Here is a 22,792-nt window from a genome sequence, read left to right on the forward strand (position 1 = left end):
ACTTTAAAATTGCTGGTAACACTACAGTACTACTAACCACCTACACGTTTTTATTGAAAGAGTGTAGCTACAATCCATTAGTTAATGACTATGTTGTGCTTGCCAGATCACATTCACACTCACAACAACTGTAAGTGCCAGGGTTTCAAGGGCCTTGGAATAACACCACCAATTAAAGTCAGCTTCTTTTGTTACATTTTTGAAAAACCAATACATTTAAAAAATGAAAAAATATCCCAAAATATTCAAATTGTATTGGCTTCTCTACTGAAAATAAAATCAATTTTGTTTGCCTTTGCTGCTTTACAGTGTAAGTCTTTGACAATATTGAAATATGTGTTTGTATATTTTTAGTACATTTTAAATAACAACAATTTAACATGTTTTTAGTAATAAATTGCCTTCCCTAAATCCAGCAATTGACCACTACTTTTTGACAAAAACACAATTTTTAATATTCAGTAAAAATTAAACATCAAACCTGGTCAATTACTCCATCACACTCTCCTGTCAGTCATATATATATTTTACATAAGACAAAATGAAGGATGTGTAAAGTGATAAACATCACACCATTCAGCTCTTGGATTATAAAATATGTAATTATTATAAATTTAGAGAAGGTTTTTATTTTTTCCCAGTTATTTTAGATGAATGAATCATTTATAACTGACATTTTTACTTGATAATGAGTATGTCTTTAGAGTTATCTCCATGACACTATTTAACAAATGCAGTTATGGAATACAATAGTTCAGTACAGTAAAGTAAAAGAAAGAAGTTATTCAATCTGTCTCAATGAACTTAAACACTTTCCTTAGATCTTGAAGAAAACACAGATCTAATCTAAAAGAGTAGTGGAGCATATCACCAAGTGCACAAAAAGAATCCTTCTCCTAAATGGTAGTCACATTGAATTTCATTTCAAGTTTTCTATTGAAAATGACATTTTTGTGTGGTTTTCAGAGTGAAGAACTTAAAAATCACTATAAATATGCTGGGAATATTTGAGCATGAAGTACTTTGATGATGGTACAGTAATGCAGATTTGTTTAAAATAATAGGTGAGTTATTTCATGTAGAAAGAAATAGATCTTACTAAATAGTAAGGCTACATTAACTTGCAGGAGTGTACTTCTGACATGAATCTCTCCTAATCACCTCCACCTGACATACTTGTGAAGACCATTTGGAGCACAAGGATGAGATTCCTTTGGAATGGAATGAAACCAGAATTATCTTCAGTAACTAATGGGCATTCAGCCCATGGACCACAAAACTCCAGAGCAACTGCCATGGAAGCATACACAGTTAACTCTGTGTTCTCAGCACCAGTTGCTTTGCATCCAAATCTATTCCTACTGTGCTATGTAATACTTCATCATGGAGCTACAAAAACTTATAAAGGTATAAAAAATAAATATAGGTATACACAAGAAAATGTTTATCTCAAAGAGATGTCCAGATGTCACTAAATAAAATTTTTGTGGGTTTTTTTGTTATTATTGTTGATTTTTGTTTGTTGGTTTGTTTTGTTGAGGGTTTTCTGCTTGTTTGTTTTTGGGGTGTGGGTTTTGTGCTGACGTAGCATGCGGTTTATATTGAAAAGCTTTTTGCCAAAGCTGCAAAATTTTCAATCTGTCCTGAACAGTTAAAGATTGATTTATGTCTTTATCTATTTTTTTGTTTCAAGATGGGAAAAAAAGATTTTGAATGTTTTGGATAAGATTTTTTATATATTTTCCTTTCCTTGACACAGGTAAATATGTCCTCAGTTTACTTGTTTATATTGCTACCATGTCTCTGTAGCACACAGACCTTCACCTTGCAACCACAGAATAAAGACATTTAACATGTGATACAGAGTGAAAAACCTAAGTATTTTACTATTATTCTCCTTCTTCCTACTTATCTTAACATCCTTACTTATCTTAACATGTATTTACCTGGATTAGTATGAAAGAGGATAAAGCATTACACTAAAAAATGGTTCAACTCTTATTCCTATTTCTAGGAGGTTTATTTCTGTGGGTTTTATACTGCAAATATAATTCCTTTTTTTCCCCCATCTACTTAATTAATCTTTCTTCCCCTTTCTCGTCCTGTTGAAGAAGAACAGAACAAGTGTATGTACAAACCCATAAAATGTTTCTTGGGAAGGCAAATATTTGAAAGAAAATAGAATATTCTCTACCTGTAAAATATAATTTTCAAATTTTATTCAGAGAACCTCCCTTTTTATACATGTATTTCTCCTTAGGGGGAAAAAAACCCACAAAACAACTTAAAACCCACAAACACAAAATATGAGAAAAATAAAGAGATAAAGCCATAAGAGAAGTCGTAAAATTAATACCTAGTCACTGAATAAGTTTAGGTCAAACCTGAAGACACTTATGCATAAGGGTTTTTTTCTTAAGATAACATAATTTTTCTTCCAAAAGTCTAGGTTTCATTCCCACCAAAAAGCAGTTTACCAACATGTTTTAATTATTTCATTAATAATGTAAAAAAATGAGTAATGAAATTTAAAAATGCCCTTTTCCTATGAAAAATATTATGTAAGGATAGATAAGAAAAACTGATAAATCTCCTGGGAGATATGAGTATTCCCTTAGCAACAAGAATATCTGAGATTCATCTCACGCAAGAGGTTGGATTTGTGGAAATCAGCTAAATTTAGGTGTCTCAACTTCCCCTATGCACAGTGCCAATTCAATCAATATAGTTTGGAAAACTATGCCTCTCCGATTAAAGTAGACACATCTACTACACATCATTCAGTTCGGTAACTGACTGGGTCTCTAGTCTCAGTTCTGATAATTGAGGTCTCCACTGACTACATCTGGATCTCAGACTAATTCACATCTACCTCCAACTCCCATCTCAATGAGTCATGGATACATCACGAGGCTACACACATGGCACCTGCACTCATACCTTTTTGAATTAATCTCAACCTAAACCTCACTCCTGTCTAACTACCGGCAATGCTAGTTTAGAAATATCCTGGGGAACCCAAGGTGGTTGCATGTGGATGTCAAACAGGAAAGAAGAGAGTGCAATTAACAAGAAGTAGGCATTTCACCAAATGCTGATGTAAAACAAATTATCTGTGTCCTATGCATATAAATTCTGGAGCGTAAATTTCATCTAAAACGTCTTTGTCTGAATTTAATATTTAAGCTCCTGTTACACTCATCAGAAATACAGTGAATGGACTCTAGAATGAAATTTAGCAATCCTGGTTTTGGCACCTAGTTTAAAGGAAAGCTTCTGTGCTCAGTAAGTTAAAAAGGGAGCTTAAACACTTAGGATAAAGTTTTAGATTTCTGCATGGAAGCATCTAAATTCAGTGTATATAATATGAAGCTGAGTTCATCATTAATTTCTGGAAATAACATGAGTATTACTTGATGATTTTCTACAGCCTTCATTCATAGCCTGTGTTGGGATAAAGGCATTGCTTTACAAGATTTACTTGATCCACTTCAGATATCTACCTCAGGATAGAGCTCTCTCCAGCTAAACTGGAGAAGAAATGAGTAACCTGGATAGTACCTATTTGTGTTTGATTTCTATACTGTGTATAGTATCATATCCTATCAAAAATTTACGCATTTATATTTCATTTACTTTAGAGAATACAGATTTTTCTTTCCTTTTTTTCTTCACATCTGTATTGCACAATCTATGCAATACAAATTTAATTAATTTATAGCATTGCAGGATTATAAAATGGTTAAGCTTGGAAGGGAAGTCTGGAGAGTGTTTAGTCACACCTTGCTCAACTCAGGGAAGTGTCCTGTTTGATTTCCAAAATATCCATGAAGATTCCACAATCTCTCTGGGAAACGCTGCAGAGTTCTATTGTTCTGATAGAAGAAAATGTTGTGGGTTTTATTCTTCCTTATTTTTAAAGTAAAATTTCTCTGTTTGTGCCCAGTGTCCCTTCTTTAATTTGGTGTACTACTGAGAAAAGTCTGTCTCTCTCTCTCTACTCCTTTCTGCACCACATCAGGTATTTTCACACATTAATTAGATCCTTCCTAAGCCTTCCCTTTTCCAGGATGAAGAGTTGAAGCTCTCTCAACATCTCCCCATGTGACAGATGCTCTAATACCATAATAATATTTGTGGCATTTTTCTGGACTCAGTCCATATTTCCATTTCCTTTCCATATTTGAAAAACCAGCACTGGACTTGGCACTTCAAATGCGTCTCACCAGTGCTGAGTAGTGAGAAAAGATCTTTCCCATCAGCTTGCTGGCAGCACCCTTTCTCTTGCAGTTCAGGAGACTGATTTATTTTCTCCAAGGGTGTCTTTCTGGCTCATGGCTATGTTGCTATCCACCAGGACTCTCAGTTCTCTCACTGCAAAGCTCTTTTCTAGTTGTCAGGCCCAAGTCTTTGTGAGTGCAGTGAGGTTATTCTTCCTGCATTAAGATATTCGTCTCATTGCAGGAATCAACAATTCTAATTCTACTTAGAATCTGTAACCACTTAAATGCTGAAATTAACAATGCCATGCTAAATCCAACACTTTATTCTCACAAATATAATCTTTCTATTTGTCAACTTGCTATGGGAATAAGAGTTTCACTAAAACTCCATTAATAAAAGAATATGTAACATTGGGAAATTAGTATTAATATCAAGGTAACAAGGAGTCACATTTCACTGAATTTTGGAAATAATGACCTCAAAAATATCAAACAAATATTTCTGCCATAATCACACCATCATACCTTTAAAAGGTGAATTTTTTCAAATAAAGTTAGGTGATAGAGCATCTAAAATGCTAATAAAATATTTCTAATATATTTCATGATGATTAAAGATATATGTGTTCAGTTGTGCTTTGACTTTAATTTCCTATGGAAAGTCTTTAAGTAATAGAAAAATCTGTTGCTGTTCTATTGCTAAAAAGTATTGTTAAACAGCATGTTCATGAGGCAGGGAAAAAACCCATGCCAGTAAAAAGTAATGACTGATAAAGATAAAAACTGATGTTAAAACTCTGTAATTTAGAAGATTTTTTTTTTTTTTTCCCTGAGTTGCTTGTTTTGGTTGTTGGGGTTTTTCTTGGTTTGTGTGTGGGGGAGGGGGCGGGGGGAGGTTGTGTTTGTTTTTACTGGATAGGCTTTGGACCAGTATTAAAATACAGAGAGGAAAAGAATGTGCTTAAGAGCAAAATGTTGCAACATTTAAAGTACTACTACAAATTACCCAGTGTATTTCAGATTCAAGACTTGAGCACTCCATTTAAACTGTGGACACCAAACATTTTTTATCAAACAAAAGGCTGATTCAGTTGAAGTCAGTAAGCAATGTAGTATTATTTTCTCTGTCACTGAAGATTATTAAATCAAGAAATCGTTCTGTAACACATGCTGTAGATACCAGCAGAAGACACATACTTTTTTAGGTTATTGACTAGGATTTCTGATCTGTATTATGCAGGATGCTGTACTAGCCAAAGCAGTCCCTTGGGTGTCAAAATATCCTTGCACTTCTGGAGGTCAGATTGAGAAAAGGTGGTAAAGTCACACAGATAAGTGGTAGAAACTGAAAACAAATGCTTTCAGACCGAGACTACAATACCAGCTTTAATATTCTGGTGGGTTAACCCTGGCTATTTGAAGCCGGGCCACTTCCGGACATTTCAAAGCATTATTTATTGCTGCAGTGTCATCAAAGGGTGAGAACATCTTCACCGTATGCCAAAAGTCCATGGTTAGTGGTCACAAGACCATAAGTTACAAGGTCTTTTAAAGGTTAATTAGCCAATAAACTACTGCCACAAAGAATGTTTTTACTTTCACACCAATCCCTAATTAATTTGTCTTATATGTCTCTGCTGCAGTGCAGACTCTCTTGACCAATTATCTAATGACACACAAACTTACAGTACTTCACCTTAAAGCTTTTTATTACTTTTATAACTACTGCTATATCTCAAACTTTAAATTTTCAAACTTTTTACAATTTAGCTTAATGTGTTTCTATCTAAACTACAAACTCACATTTTTACTTAAGGTCTCAACTTGGAAGCTTTTTCCAAGGTCTCAGGTCAAACCCTGTACTCTTTTTATTTTTGTATTTGAGCCTGCATCACATGATTTTGAGAATTCTCTGGGCTTGGAATTCCCACAGCTGCTCACCAAGGTGCTCAGCAAGCTTCTCTATCACATCCTCTTCTCAACAAGACAGGAAGAAAATGAGATGAAAAAGCTCATGGGTTGAGATAAGGGAGATCATTCACCAGCAGAATCACTGGCAGAACTGATTCATCCTGGGGAAGATTAATTTAATTTATCATCAATAAAAACCCAAGTAGGATTGTGAGAAACAGGAAAAACAAAACTGAAAACAACTTTCCCACTACTCAACCCTTCCTTCTTCCCAGACTCAAATTCATTATTTCAGAACCTCCTCTTCTGACTCCTCCCCACCTTGCCCCTGCCACTAAGTGGTGTTAAGGGATATGAAAGGGGGTAGCAGTCAGTTGGTAAAACTTTGTATCTGCTGCTCCTTCCTCATCATACTCTTACCCCGGCCATTATAGGGTCCTTTCCAAGCAATACCTGGGTTCCTTCCACAGGGTGTGTGCCTTCAAGACCAGACTGATCCAGAGTGGCTTCCCCTGGGGCCACAGTTCCTGCTCCTGCATGTGCTCTTCATGGGCTGCAACTTCCTTCAGGGCATATCTACTTGTTTTGGGATAGGCCCTCCATGGGTTGCTGGAGGCATCACCTTCTCCACAAGCTGAGAGGGAATCTGTTTGGTGTCTGAAGCATACCCTCTGCCTCTTTCTTCATGGACTTTAGTGTCTGCAGGTATATTTCTCTCACATTTTATCTTACTCATTCCCCCCAGCTGCTGTGCACCTTTGGACAGCAATGGATCTGTTTTAGAGCCACTGGGAACTGGCTCTGCCAAATATGGGAGGCAGCCCCTTGTGTCTTCTCGAAGAAGCACCCTCTGCAGTCCCCCTTCCCACAACCTTGCCATGCAAACCCATATACAAGTCATCAAACACCAGTGGAAATAAATCACTGAACTATTTTATCACTGGAATATTTTAAATCATCAGTTTGATTTAAGTAAAGTTGTGTGAAACACTGTTCATTGTCCTGTGGTAGAGGTTTAACTGGATAATGGTATCACTTTGAAACTTAAAAAAGTCAGTGGATGTCTGCAGTAGATCTGAGCTTGCTGTGATATGAAGAAAAGCCTTGTGAGTAGAAAATATTTACAGGAGAAAAGTAACTCTTAAGTCCTTTAGACCCTTGTTTTTATCCGGCGAAAGCATCTGTGGTTTTAAACTGTCCTTGATATCATCAGTGATGGCAGCCAAAAGCACCAGATTTCATCTCACAGACAAGCTTCCCCTGCCTTTAATGCTCTCCTTAATCCCTTCTCATTGTTCCCCTGCCCCATGTAGCCTCTTCGTCTCACTGCTGAGGACCTGCAAGTGCCCTTCTCAGGCAGCAGCAGCAAGGAAGTTTTGGAAAGTTAGCTGTTCCTCTTGGAGAAGCAATAGGACAAGTTCCCCTCCTACTGCTCATTCAATGGTTATGGCCTCCTGATTTACACTCCAATTAGCTTTAGTGTGTGGAGGAAAAGAGAGTAGAATAGGAACAGATGTAGCACAGTGGCTTTCCTAAACCAAGACAATTTTTAAATCCTCACTGCAATGAGGCATCAAAGAGATGCAAAGAGATAGGAATCTTCTTATGCCTCTCAGATTTTATTTACCTTTTTGAAGAAGTAAGTGTATGGGCTAAGATTGAATTCAGAGTTCAGGCTACTTTATAGCTCTTCTGTAAGCTAATTCACCAACCTGACTCCAGTTTTTCTTACTCCTGCTTGCCTGTAGTAATGTGACAGTGTTAGATTCTGTGTGAGGTATGAATATGTTTGTAATGCAGGATATGACTCAAAGGCAAATCTTCCTATTTCAGTCCTTACAGTTTCATTTATAAAAACAGAATAATAACTATGGACAGCAAATTATCTAAATCTAGGCATTAATACAGTAGGATTCCTTTCTACACCTTAGGATGTTTAGCTATGGACTATTCCACTATTGCCAAAAAGGAAACTTTGGAGAGGCAGCAAAATGAAAGGCAGCGTTAAGCCGAGGGTACGCCTACAAGGTTAAACCATCATCATCCACTGGGTGTAGTGATAGTGACCCTGCAAAACCAAAGCTCTTTGCAGAAGAGGCTTATCTTCTTCACATGGGACACTATCATGTAACCAAGTGTAATACAAGGCAGTTTTGCCATTACTCTGAACTTTAATCATAATTAAGCCACTGCCACAGAGATATTTCTACTTATTATTGGAATTAGAGTACCATTTAACACCTCTGACATTACTTGCCTAAACTGCCATAGTATTAGGTTTATTAAAAAGTGTGAACTCAGGTATCTATCAGCCAAATTTACCACACAATTTTTATTGTACTGGAAATTAAAAAGCTATCCACAAACATTATTACTGAAAGACATCATAATAACATAATTTCCAAGAATATAGAATTGCTTTGGATGTAACATAGGACATAATAGAATATTCTATTTAATTTTACTAAATAAAACCATGGTCTTGAAACCGGTGGGTGTGTTGCAACTTTTTGCTACAGCTCCATGTTTTTATAAAGCTATTACTTTGTTGATATATACTGATACTACTTATTAATGAGATGTAGAAATTAGGCAAGCATTTACTTAGCTTCATAAACATGTTTCAGAAGACATAAATATGATATTTCTATCTGCTTTTAAACCATTGGAATTATTGCATAGATTCATCCGGAGTGTGTAGTAGGCTTTCTCCCTAGAGCAGTTCTAACACTCCACTAAATATATGCTATTCCTCTTTATCTCTTTGAAGAAAAATGAATCACATCCACAGCTTGCAGCTATCAAAATGTGATTTATCAAGCATTTTCATGAAAATGCATTTTTCCGTTTCTTTACACTAGGAGGCACATTTTTTCTTCATACAGTTCTATTGCACAGCTCTGCTGCATGCAAGTCTTAGATACGTTAACAATTCCAGTCTAAATTTAAGTCCCTGACAACCATTACTAAACCACAGTGAAGCAAGAATTCTACACTAATAAGGTGGGTACAACCCTGATGAAAATCACAATTATAGTAATAAAAAATAACACTCTGCACCTGACTGCTTGAGAACAAAAGAGCAAGGTGGGTTTTTTTGAGCAATACCTGAAGAAATAATTCACATTAAAATATATCATAAAGCTGTACAGTTTTAATGCAACTGATGATAAAGGTGTTTGTGTTAAAATTACACTTCCTGACATGGACATTTAAAACCATTAGAAACTTGGAATTTTGGTAATGAAAGATGTTTTAAAGTAGTATATGTAAATTCAATTCTACATTGACTTTTTTTTTAACATACAAAAAAAACTGGAATGTTTTCTAAATTCTTCTCTGATGTGCTAAAAGGTAAAGAACTTGTATCAGATAATAGATATTAGATAGATATCAGATATTCCTTTTTATAGGAATCAAGTGTATCAAGCTGTGAATGTGACAAAGGTGAAGTATAAGGAAATTTCATTTGACAGGTTAACATCAAAGTCCTCTGATCATGAATAATACTGATTAAGTAACAATAGGGAAATTGAAAATATATCTTAGCACAATGAATACAACCCTCAAAATAAAAGACCTAAATAAGGCAGACAGATTTCAATGATGCAAACCAAACTTGGTTTGCAGAACCAAATTCGATGCATAGCAGAACCAAACCAAACCAAACCAAGCATTATAAAAGACTTCGTATTTCTATCTTGTTGCCCTTCTCTCACAGTGACAGCGTGTAGCTGACAATGTTAATATTTGGCTTCTCTCTTCATTTCAGTTTCACCCAGTGTGAGAGATTTCTGTTTTCAGATTAGCTAGATGAATGTACTCTCACTGTGTGTGTTTATTTCATAAAATCATGTAATTGTAGTCCTTGTGTCTCTGTAGAAGCTAATGACTGCAAGTAAATATGGCAATAAGGTTTCTCATAGTTTTGTGTAACAAGTTAGCAAGACTTTTAGCACTTTTTTTACACACACCGCCCCCAATTTGAGGTTTTGAAGACCTGAGCCTTGATCACTCTTCAAATATAATTAAAGTAGCAACATTATATTGAGAAACAATGGTTGTATTTTTATTCACGTAACTTTGCAGTGTACAGTAATAACCCACAGACAATTCACTGAGCATTAAAGTCATTAACCAAAATTGCTCTCAGCATGAGGCAAGGACTTTACTATCAAGATTAACATCACATTCTCGTGAGCTGAATCAAACTTTTACTTAGAATGAACTTTCATAAAAGTACAGTGGAACAAATCTGTATTTTTAGTGTAGAGGTCATCTGCAAACATTCCCAAAACACTGTGCTTTCTCTTCAGTTCAAGTATTTAGAATAAAAATACTGTTAAACAATTATCCTTCAAAACTGGTAGCATACATGTACATAACACTACAACCTTCCACTAGGACTTTCTTCCTTACTTTATACTTGCATATTTTACTTTAGCATGTCCCAAGTACCTTAAATAGCCACAGAAATGAAACTACCTCTACAGGTAAATACAACCAGTGAACATTTCACTGCAATAGGACTAGAAATTCAGCTCAGGAGTGTCAAGGAATACAAGGTTTGAATGAAACTACATGAATCATGAACACATGTAAATATCCACAAAGTAATTTTGCGTAATACCAGAGAACATTTTTTCTCTTCTGAAAATTGCCACAAGATCTTCAATAATCATAAACTACTTTAAATCTTATTTCACTTCTCAAAGACTTATGCCTACAGCAGCAAATCAACTTTTGATACAGTGCTTAGGCAATAGCTTGATACTGAATACAATATAGAAGTTAAATCTATCTAATCAGCAACATGACTCCCACCCTGGCCTAGATTTTTCTAGGGAAATTTCTGTCACAGTACTAACAATATAATTCCTTTCTTAGTTTGTGAGATTTGATGAGATACAGAGTATAGTGTTTCAATGTCTGATAGAAAGCAAAACCCCCTATACTTCAATACTTCACTAATCGTTAGTACAGCTTGATGGTTAGATTTTCATAAATTTGGCACAAATTTAGCATCCCTAGGACTAAATTTGGTGTAGCCACAAACATATTAAAACTTTTCATATAGATTTTAAGAAAATTTACTCATTCTGACTAATCTTCTATTAGAGTCTATATCAGGCATGAATAGATGATCATGATTAGTATACAATGTTTGTACAATATGCTTAACACAAAATTTCCAAAACTGCACTTTTAATAACTTGCTGTGAAGTTTACTAAGCCCTTTTCCCCTAGCTCTCCTGGTGGACTTTTATGCTGTATTTTGAAGAGATGTACAATTTAGAGTCTATGAAACCAATGTGATTGTGCCAACATGCAATGCTGCCTTAAAACTCCTCTCTGATGTTAAACCTTCCACAAGTCTCATACATGGTCAGAGAATTAAGTGGATAATTCCACTTAAGCTCCTTGCTTGCTTAAGTAGACATACATATTTGCTCCAGAGTCAATCTATTCATAGTTGCTATTCTTTTATCATTCTTTGTATTTCTCAAGATTAAGGGTTTAACATCATATATCCAAAAACATTTCTGCTTTTCTAAAGAAAATAAAATAAACGTGTCATATCCAGTGGTAGAAAAAAAATAATTAAAAAAAAATAAAAAAAAAAAAAAGGAAAAGTTAAATAGAGGAAAAGAAACCAGAATGCAACTCTCAGACAGTGATACATTTCAGATTGTTTCTTTGTAGAGTTTCACCCAACACAACCTCTTGGTCTTCCCATATATACATGAGAAAAATACTTCCAAAGTCAATATTCCACAGTTCATGTTGTCATCTGCCATGAGGTAAATGTCATCATTCAGATCCAGCTCTGCCCAAATGAGGAGATGGACCTTAATATTGTTCATCAGATCCCAAGGCCACCTTCTCTCCTGGTTTGTACAGGCCCAGTGACAACTTAATCATCTATACAAAAAGGAAGAAATTCCAAAGACAGAAACTAATTCTTATTTCTATACTCCTGGGATGCAAGAGAACTCAGGTTCAATTACCGTCCAAGAGCACAGATAAAACTTTAAACCTTTGTCTCCACATTCTAGACAAAAAACCCAAGAAGTCTAAGAGCAGTGCTGCTTCCCCCTCCCTGTTTCCAGTATGTCTAGGTCTCTATATTCCACATTCCTATGCCCAAGTATCAGTTACAGTATTGGTTAAGATCTTGCTTCAATTTTTAGTGCACCCACAAAAACACAGCAATATTGTAAATGTATTATAGAGGAGGAAAGGAGAGAAAGGCAGAAGTTCCCAAATCAAATAGTTCATCCCTAATATTTGTATGAAAACCTGTATCTGACAGTTCAAATAAATTATGCCATCCCAAGTTAACAAAGAAACCCTGTGATTCTTAATGTTACAAGGGGGAATTGCTAAGGCATTAAGAAATTTGGGTTCTTTCAAATTTTCAGTGCTTCACTGATTTCTTTGTTAGTCTAAAAGACAGTGCAACCTCCATGTCTTTGAACTTTCAATTGATATTTAGAACAACTTTCCTAAAAAAATCTAAAGCGAAATATCTACAGAACTATCAGCAAATATCAGGGAAAAACTTGCTACCTTGTAGGACATCCTTCTCCCCAGCTGTTATTACTTACTGTGCAATTGGTATAAAGCCATTTATTCTACTGGATAAACTTTTCTATTCCACAGTCAAATTACAACATGAGGCACTTCAGACAAGCTACATTATTTCCAAACAGTCCTATATGAGCTATATGATCAAATATTCATGCACATGCTTAAAAACACCTCTACCATTGCAAAGTTCAAAGGGATGAAATAAAAAGTAACAAAGTTAGCAAAGCAACTCAGATAAGCAGAGCAGTGGTGGTGACTCACCCGAGTTGGGGTCAGAATTGCCATCAGCTTCAGTCCTCTTGTCCGGTGAAGCCTGGTCGTAGAATTCGTCCTGCGGCTGAACCAGAGGGAGAGGGTGTGAGATCAGGGTTCCACCACCCACTGGCTCGTGGTCTCCCAGACCACTGTCACTGCAGCTTTCCTGGGAGCCATCGGGGAGGTGAAATGTAACACGGCGCTGGGACTACAAAGAAGAGCACAGGACACACTGATTAGTGCTCTTCTTTTCAGTTCTCTTGATTTTTTTATTTTTTTTTAACTTTTGACATACAAATAGTTCCCTGGCAATGCTTATGAAGCAATTGCTATTCTCCTGCTTCCTTGTTTGTTTGTGGTTTGGTTTGTTTGTTTTTTAAGGTTTTAGGTTTTTTACTTGCTTTTAGATAGGAAATTGGCAGATGGGAGAGCCAAATTTCAAAGGTCTATATTTATGCATTTGTGAGGTATACTTCTTAATAAGAAACTGATCAGTGGAAAATTAGGTATATTTCTCATAGTTTTCAAAACATCATCTATTAAAAAACTCTCTCTGAGAGCATAAACCATTTCAAAACATGTTATGAGAAGCAAATGACATCTGAAAATTTAATAAGTATATATTTCTGAGGTTGAAATCTATATTATCACAGTTCAAAATGAAAGAAAAAGACATCCAAAAGACAAGCTAAACAAACCCATAAAAATGGTTGTCATCTTTCAAGAATAGTAGGATGAATAAATGGCTATCTGTAAGTATATTAACTGATAGCAGTCATGTACCTAAATCGGATAATTAGGATTGATAACACATGTGTGAATTCACAGTGGCCAGCAAAAAATCACAAAATGCTGTGGCAGAAGAAACAATTACCAATTTGGTAAGAGAAGAAAACAAACCAAACCAAACCAACAAAAAACAAACCAAAACCAAAACCAAACCAAACCAACAAACAAAAAGGGAATAATTACACATTTTACTGAACTTTTAAAGAAAGAAAAAAAAAAGTAAGTACATCCTTCAGTGTACACTTAGATTAGTTAACCATTATTGATTTTGAACGTCTCTCATCTGGAGAAATAATCTGACTTTTGAATTGTGGCCACAGAATGATATAGTGATTCCCCAAGAGCTTCAGAGCTGATTGCACCGTTGCAAATTGTTTAGCAACCATGACTGCTGGATTCATGAAAGGAATATTACAGGTCTTCATGGATCAAAATACTGCAGCTTTGAAAGATTGGAAACAACTAGTTTAAGAGTATCTCAAGAGAATGGTTAAATTAAGTTAAGCATATCTTCCCACAAAAAAATATTGGCAGCTTCAGTGGTTTGGTTTGTTGGATTAATTTAGGATAAAGTAGAGATTCACAAGGTTTGTCTTGAGCATAGAAACTGTTTATTTTAATGGTTATTTCTTATCAATATTAGTAGTCTGAAATTTATAGGGTAGATCTAAACTAATGATTCAAGATTTCTAAAGAGCCAGAAGAGAAAGAAACATTAGGAAAATACTACAAAAAGTATCTTCCACTAGTCCTGTATTCATCTTGAAACAGCATCAGGCCCCAACTTTCCTTTTTTCCCCCCCCTCCTCTTCTTCATTTTCCTTTTAATGAGAAAAACCTCAAGTTAATAGTACTAACTGTATGTTTGCTTATTAAAGACTATTTGTTAATGGTAATTGCTACCATTTTATATGATGATCAATATACTCTACCAGGTTTCTTTTTATTCATCTCCCTTGGGTGGATATGGTTGATTAAGTCAACTTTAGATTACTGTGTTATTCAGTACAGAAATAAATGTAATACTATTTGCTCTTGGCTGTGATTTTATAATTAGTATTTTGCTTTTAAGTTCCTTTTCTAGCTTTAGGATTAGAATCCAGCTGTAGAAAACCAAATAGATCCTCTGAGTCATTGGATGTATTCATTACATCAACAGAGAACCTAACTCTATATATGTCACTAAGGAAAACTTTAGCTCTCACTTTGCTATATTTTCTTAAAACTTCTTTGTTCTGGAACTACCACACTGAACAACTTTTAATTGCTATCCCATTCTTCCCCTTCAATATGAGCACAATAGCAATGTAGCTAATTAAAATTAACAACTTAAAATCTTCTCTTTCTCCAACTACTTTCAGAAAGATAAATCTGGAGATCTGTTTTTCCAAATTAAGAATTTACATCACTAAAGTAAAGTCAGCAAGTGACAAACTGTGGTGGGGCATCCCCCTACCCCCACCCCCTCCACAGGTCACACTATGATCTAAGGAAAGGAGATTGCTTTTATTTGTTTTAAACCTAAAAGATTCTATAAGAATACATGAATGGCTGAGAAAATTAAGCCCTAAAATAGGGGAGATGACAAATTAAGTTTCAGGATACGCAAAATAATAAACCCCCTATAACTAGTTAACCACCTAAATAAACAGAAAAATACATAACTACAAAAATATCCTATTTCATGAGTTATATAGCAAAAGCACTGATCTTGGGTGACAAAAATTCCTCATACAAGCCAAAATCTGCTCTGACTCTATACTGACAGTGACAGGGACCAGTTAGCCAGTAAAATGACACAGGCCTAACACCTACACTGGCAACTTCTTAGCTGATAATACTATTAATTTTTAAAGCCATACCTTAAATGATGAGAGAAAAATATATTATCTTGCCTTTCTGAGCCCCTGTAGCAGGGTCATCTGCTTTGGAAAGTGGTCAACTCAAATAATGTCCTATTTTGCAAGCTATCAGTGGTGGGCTGAGAGGTTCTGTCATGTGCTGGTTTCGGCATTGAATTATGCTAAAAGCAGTCTGGAGTGCCAATTCCAAATTAAGATCATGATGGTGAGGCAAAGATTTGACAGATAAGCTGCTAAGAAGACTTGGAGACATGACTAGCAGTCAATCACCATATATTGTAGAAGTCCAGTCCACTTTCACACAGTTGGGTTCCTCTCACATACTCCTTCTTGGAGTATATGAGGCTTTCACCCTTGCAGTGAGGAAACCCCTTCAAGGATACTCCTTGAGGCTCAGTGAAAGAGATCTGCCCATGAGCATTGGTGAGTTGTATCAATCTCTACTGAATAATGGTTTCTTTTTGCTAGCTATATGTGATAGCTTTGATATAGTGTACTATGCCTATATTACACACTGCTAGTAGTTTTAGCTTTTATGTGCTGTAGTAAACAAATCTGATTAGGATCTTTTGTCATCTAAATAATAAATTGCAATTAATAAATAATTGCACACATCCTTGTGCAAATTTATCTGATTTGCCATCATTAATCCTGTGGGACAAAGTTATTGTAACCATTGACAAAGTCTGGGGTTAAGATTGGATGGAATGATACCTAAATTCCTCTCTGAGAAGCTTAGAAAGCAAGGAGGGCCTTTCTGCACCCCGTGACTCAACAGCAGGGCTTCTCTAATAAACTTTCTCTGAAGTTCCCATTCTCATCCACAACAGCTGTCCACTAAGAAATCCACAAATCATTGCAAAGGCTTATAAAAAAATCTAAGGGTCATGTAAACACTGATCCATTTCCAGAGAGCATGGATGGACAACATGCAGTCCATAAAGAAACTACATTAAGTTATGCCATCAAAACAATGAGGGGAACAAGCCTTCTGCAAAAAGAAACACAAAGCAAATATTTAAGCTTAGCATACCAGTAATTGCAAAGAAAGACTGTCCTCAATGCACTGAGAGCTTAAAAGTGTTAAGTAATGTGATATGTGCCCATTGTCTCCACTGCCTGGTCCAGAACCCTCCTGCCTGGGATCTCTGCACTAGGAACACTGCTGCAGTACCAGGACTGGGCCTGTAATGCAGACAGACACACGGGCACCCATCTGGCCACAGCTGTGGCTGCACACACAGCCTCAGACAGGGCTCTGGCCCTGGCAGCCCCTACATTCAGGTCTCACTCCAGACATAGGCACACGTTCCCTCCTCCTCTTGGGCTGTCAGAAGCAGAAACTCACAAGTGGAGCACACACACCACACTCTCCAGTTCACAAACACACACCTTCACAGGTCTCCCTAGGACCAGCGCAGCCCCTCTGCCCGCCCAGCACCCCTGCCCAGATCCCAGTCCCCCTTACCAACCCCACAGGTCCACAGCTCACCAGCTGGTCTCGCGGGGTGCTTGCTGCCCACATGCAGCACTCACACACTTGTCCCACTGGTAGGCCACACTCATGGATCATCCCCAAACATCAGCACTGCCCTGCTGCCTGCCAGATACCCACACCTGGGGCCTCCTACTCCTGGCTGATCCAGGTTGGGGTTTGCCAGTGGATCCATGTGGGGGTGTGTTTTGGTTAAGTATGTTTTATTACTTGAAGGTATTTGTAATGGTTTGTTCCATGTACCCCTTTGGTTATTCCCCGCTTGGTTTGCCCCAGTCACTGTTTTCTGTCAATCCTTTGTTATGTAACCCAGGGGCCCTGCCTGTCACCTCAAGGCCTCTCCTTACCTCTGGAAGGTTCTAGGGAGAGCCTCGAGTGATAGGACAGGATTCCAGATTTCCCCTCCTACCCCACCTTGGTTTGTTCCCCTGTTTGTCTATTGTGTCTTGAGCCACGCCTGAGTTACCTCTGATTGGACCCACACAGAACCCATCCCTCTGTACCACCCCCGGGATAAAAGTTACTGCACAAGGGTGATCCTCGTCTCTGTTGGGGCAGACACTCTGGGCAAATAAACCCAGTTTGGTTGACCCTCGACAGTGTCCCCTCTTTCTCTCTCGCGCCATCACTGCCTCCAGCCAAGGGCCAGCCAGGACCCACAGGATCTCTAAGGTGACCCGGTCACTGGAGAGTACCTTTCCTGCTGCGGTGTCAGGGTTAGCCAGGGCAGGAACAGCCGCGACACCGCTACAGATCCACACCAGCACACCATGCTCAGCTGGCTTGGGCAAGGTATACGGACTCTCCCACAGAAGCATGCATCACAAGATGGTCCAGACCCAGCACTGAGCCCCTCACTGATTCTTCGCTGAATTTCTTGTCACCACCACAGTAGAGAGAGGGACACTTCTTTCAGAAGAAAATCCAGCGTGCTTAGACTATGCTCATGTTTATGTACTCCTTTGTGTAACAAAATCCAGTTTTGAATTATTTTTTACCTAAAGACAGAATCAAGTTATTTTGAGTAATGAGGTTTATAGCTGGTACAACACTGGGAATAATGATAACAAGTAATTACAATTTTAATTATGCTACAACATACGTAGGATTATATACAGCATGAGGTAAGGTTATGGTTCGGGTCCCAAAACTTGGCCAAATTTCATATCTAATATCTGTGACATATTCAATCATGAACAAGCATTTGGTGGGGGAGAATAGGGGTCTTCTTCAGATCCTAAAAAAATGTAGTCCTTATTTTTAATTAGGAAATATCATTTCATTATTATGTGAAACCCAAAACTGAAAGTAGAACTCAGTCAAAGCAATTTAATTTTATCTGTGTCAAAGTAATTTCAATTTATAATTCAGAACAATTTGACTCAATGGGGTTTTTGAACCTGGGCTGAGTTTAAAATTCAGGAAAACAACCAGAAATCACTCCTTTAATCACCCATTGCAGCAGATTCCCTGAAGCTCATCCAGGTGAAGCATGGCTTTACACCCACAAGAGAAACACCATCTCAGATGGTGATAATGGATAGCAAACTCCTGTGCTGAAAATAGGACAGTTCAAGCATAATAGTGACACTTTTTTTTTCCTGTTTTCAGACCAGGTGGTCAGCCAGCCAACACTTTTTTAACATAGTAACAACCAAATTATATCAAATCAAAGACACATGAAACTGGTCTGGCTCCTTTTTTCCTGCTGCAACAAAGTCAAATAGGTACCTAGTACTTTCTAACCACTGTAATTTGTGAAATTACAGAATATAAGTAATAGCTGTGGTACTTGAAAATGCCAATAAAAATAGCAACACAAATGCTGGTGTAGAGATGAGGAATGGATGGCAGAGGATGGGGACATTCTAATCTTACTGATCAAGTACAAAATGTAAAACTTGTGTTTGACATACCATATTGCATTTTTCTTCATTACTATACTTTATTTGGAGATACTGAAAACACTTAAAATATATATGTGTGTTTCAGCTTGTAATTTTTCCTTCCATATACTCTCCTACTCTATTTTTCTCATTCCTTCTTAATATGAGGAATTCAGTGTTGCCCAGTGACAGAGCAGGTAGTCATGGGCGCAAACTAAAACACTGAAGGTTCTGAACATCAGGAAACATTTTTTTTTTCTTTTACTGAGAGGGTGACTGAGCATTGGCACAAGTGGTGTAGATATGCTGTGTAATCTCCCTCCTTGGGGATATTGAAAAGCCATCTGGACACAGCTCTGGACAAGCCACTGTAATTATCCCCTGCTTGATCCAGGGTTTGACTAGACACCCTCCAGAGGCTGTCCAACCTCAGCCATTTTGTTATTCTGTGATTCTGTCAACTCTAACTGAAAATAAAAGAAAATCTGGAAATATTTGAAGCAATTTCATACTCTCCCAGAGCTGAAAACATAATTTTGTACTGAAGTACTTTATTTTTTTGACAATCTTAGCTGTTCCCATAAAACAATTTCTAATTTCATTCCATCCAAATCTATGGCTTTGGAAAAGTTGCATAGAGCATTATATTCACAATCATGAAGTCCTCATTTAACGAAAAGAATTGGTAGAAATTGTACCTCACCACAGATTTCCAGAGAAGGTACTCCAATACTAGTGAGCTTAAGGAACTACTTATGAGACTAAGCTTTTTTTCTGCTGTCTTATTTTCCCAGACACACTCATACAGAGGTAGAAAGTGGGTTACAAAAAATGTGAGGTATTTTGCTGGCCTGAGTGCTAAAAACCTGAAGTACAGGAAAAATCATGCCGTGTGTTGTCGAGTGTTTGAAATGTCCTGTGGCAGGTGAGTTATGAGCTGTGTTGGAAACAGAACTTTAATGTAGGAAGTATAAGCATTAGGTTTCAAAATTGTTCCATTTTTTTCCAACGTACACTAGCTTCTAAAATGCATTTATTTCCAAATATGCACTTGAATCATCCAGCAACTTACAGAAATCAGCATTAAGAGGAGATTTTACTTCTTTTTTATTCCAAATACCAAACCTCCAAGCTTTGTACAACTATTGTATTGCTTTTGCTAATCAGGGATCCCAGAAATAATTATACTATTGTTCCTTTTCTGAATGTCTCACAGGGACAAATTTGGCTACAGATCCTATCCATTGTTATAAACCAAGCTGTAATTAAAAAAACATTTCTACACTGGGTAGTTGGAAATAGAACCTGCTGATTTTTAACCAGCTCAGTCGCATTTTGAGTTTACAAATTAGGTACTTCCAACTTCTTCCCTCAATACAGTTGTGAATTAAAAGCCTGGATTTTTCTAGACAGGAAGAAGATACTAAAACATCTCGTTCACAACAAGTCAATTTACACTTTAGAGATTGGAATGTAGATCTGAATATCAGAATATAAATGCAAGCATGACATGTTTTTAATTGTCATTGAAATATTTTTTTCAGATATGGATATTTTGCATCAACAAAAACTATTTCCCTTTTTTTCCAAACTATTATGGCATATTTTGTGTTAAGATGACAAAGAAATATTATGAAGGAAAAACAACTTCAAAGAAAATATTCTGGGAATATTTTCCTTATGGAAAGATTGCTGATATGGTTAAAAAGTGAAACTTGAAAAAATAATTTACCTTTATTATGGAATATAAACAGAAGAATCTATACATGACATAATTTACTGAAGCATCACTCATGAATAAAGAAGTCAGAGGAAAAGCACATAAAAATAAAGTCAAGTCTAAATAGTAGAAAAATACTCTAAAAAGCCCATGGGCTATTGATTAAATTATGATTATGGATGTTATTGTTTCTGCACAAGTTTAAGATGTTGTAAAGACACAAGAAAAAATCTATGCCTAATTCCAAACGTCTTTGTGGAAGATGTCTGTCTCATAAAGTTTGTTCCTTCCAGGATCAAAACAAATTCCTATTTCATGTACTACAACATGGATTTTTTTTTTTTTTTTTAATGAGATCAAGCCTGTAAATGGAGGCCAAGCCACAAAAACAGATTAGTAACAGTTGCAGCAAAACATATCTATGTTTGTATTTGCTCCACAAAAAGAACTGGCAAGGTCTTTGAATTAACATATGGTTGCTGTATTATTTTGTTTTATAAATAAGCAATGATTTGTTATGTTTTTCAGTTATGATTGACTTAGTGAAAGGCCCCTAAAATATGCAATCTACATTCTCTTACAGTTTGGAAAGGTGAATCAAGGACTGTTGTAGTGTATCTCACAAGAAGGCCACAAAGAATCTCAGACAGGGCTTTGTATAACTCAGCTTGCTGATACACGGCTTCTTCTTTTGTGTTTCACTGAACTTTGTAAAAAAAATGTAAATCTCTCAATCTATTTTCTTAGACTGATTCTGAGATAAAAACCACTCTTGGTTTTCCCTGATAACTTTGGCTCAAGTCTGTGTTATGTACAAATTGTGCAGTAGATCCCTGCAATCTGCTAAGAGAAATATGGTTATTTCTTTCTTGGCTGCTTCTAAACGAAACTTCCTGGTGCAGTCCCCATGGCAGTCCTTATTCAAGGATTCTGCTTGCATCACAGGATAATCCACTCTCCATGCTCATCTTGATATCTTACCCACAGAACCAAGATAATGGAGATAGATAGGGTTTTGGCCAACCTTTCAAGCTAAACTAAGAATGGAAAAAAGAAAAAGCAATTGATACAGCCTCTTCATGCTACTTTTTCATACCATGCTACCCATATAAACAGCAGGAGTACCTCAGTATATACTTCTTTTTCCCCTTAAGATAATAACAATGTTGGTATTGATTTCAAAATGTAAATTGTTTCTATACCAGGCAATAATTTGATTTTTTCTGCTCAATTTCTCAGTACTAGAATTTCATAGAAAACTGTAAATTACACTGCAATGTATTAAAAGAAAACATAAATATAATTGCCCATTGAATCTGTCTTGCTACTTGTCCTTCTATAAGACTGCTCAGACCTGGCCTTTTCATAAAGGTGAAAAATATTAATTACAGTCTGATGCATGACTGGGTAGGAAATGACAGCATGATGATCCCAAGAACATTTAAACATGGAGAACAAAGACTTTATCTGGCTGGAGAGTTGTGTTAGTATTTCAGAGACAGTGAAAGAAGAAAAACCTGCGGTCAAATCCTGTGGTTTCCATCATCTTTTGAGACAATATCACATTCTTCCCGTATTTCTGTAATGATGTTCCTTTATTTTATTTATTGAAACTATAGTCTTTAATTAATAAATTCTTTCTGTGTGCTTGGCATGCTTGGTAGTTTATGTACAGGACTATCATATATTTTAAGTTTTGCCTTCCTAATAACCACCTAAAAAGCAATTAGTCTTTTTCTTAATAAGCATTGTTATCTAACTAAAATCATCTTGACTGCAAGATAAATTTGACAGAACAGGAAAGCTAAGTGTTACAATTTAATGTATTCTAAATCAGAGCATTACCTCGTTCGGCTTTGGAATCTGATAAAACACTAATAGATTTTGAACATTTTAAATATGAACTAGCATCCTCCTGAATTAATTTTCTGAGACTCAAAAAATCAGTTCTAAGCCTACAATTACAAAAATTAATATCTCAGATGCATGCAGGAAAGGGAAGTGGAGATAAAAGTTGGAAACTTATGTACAATACAACATGAAAGAAAATAGCCATGTGT

At 36.4% G+C, this 22,792-nt stretch overlaps 1 protein-coding gene across 3 annotated transcripts in view; it reads right to left on the reverse strand.

Moving 5' to 3' along the window:
- The window catches only part of PCDH9 (protocadherin 9), a 676,877-nt gene that overhangs the window by 223,139 nt on the left and 430,946 nt on the right, over positions 1-22,792 (reverse strand). For 2 of the 3 annotated variants that reach the window (XM_066313369.1, XM_066313370.1), the window contains exon 3: positions 12,987-13,062. In XM_066313369.1, the coding sequence (XP_066169466.1) occupies positions 12,987-13,062 (76 nt within the window). Of the gene's footprint in view, positions 1-12,632; positions 13,063-22,792 lie in introns of those variants that run through there. The other variant, XM_066313371.1, reaches the window with a different exon arrangement.

The sequence above is a fragment of the Sylvia atricapilla genome, chromosome 2 (genome assembly GCF_009819655.1).
Source record: "Sylvia atricapilla isolate bSylAtr1 chromosome 2, bSylAtr1.pri, whole genome shotgun sequence".
Lineage (NCBI taxonomy): Eukaryota > Metazoa > Chordata > Aves > Passeriformes > Sylviidae > Sylvia > Sylvia atricapilla.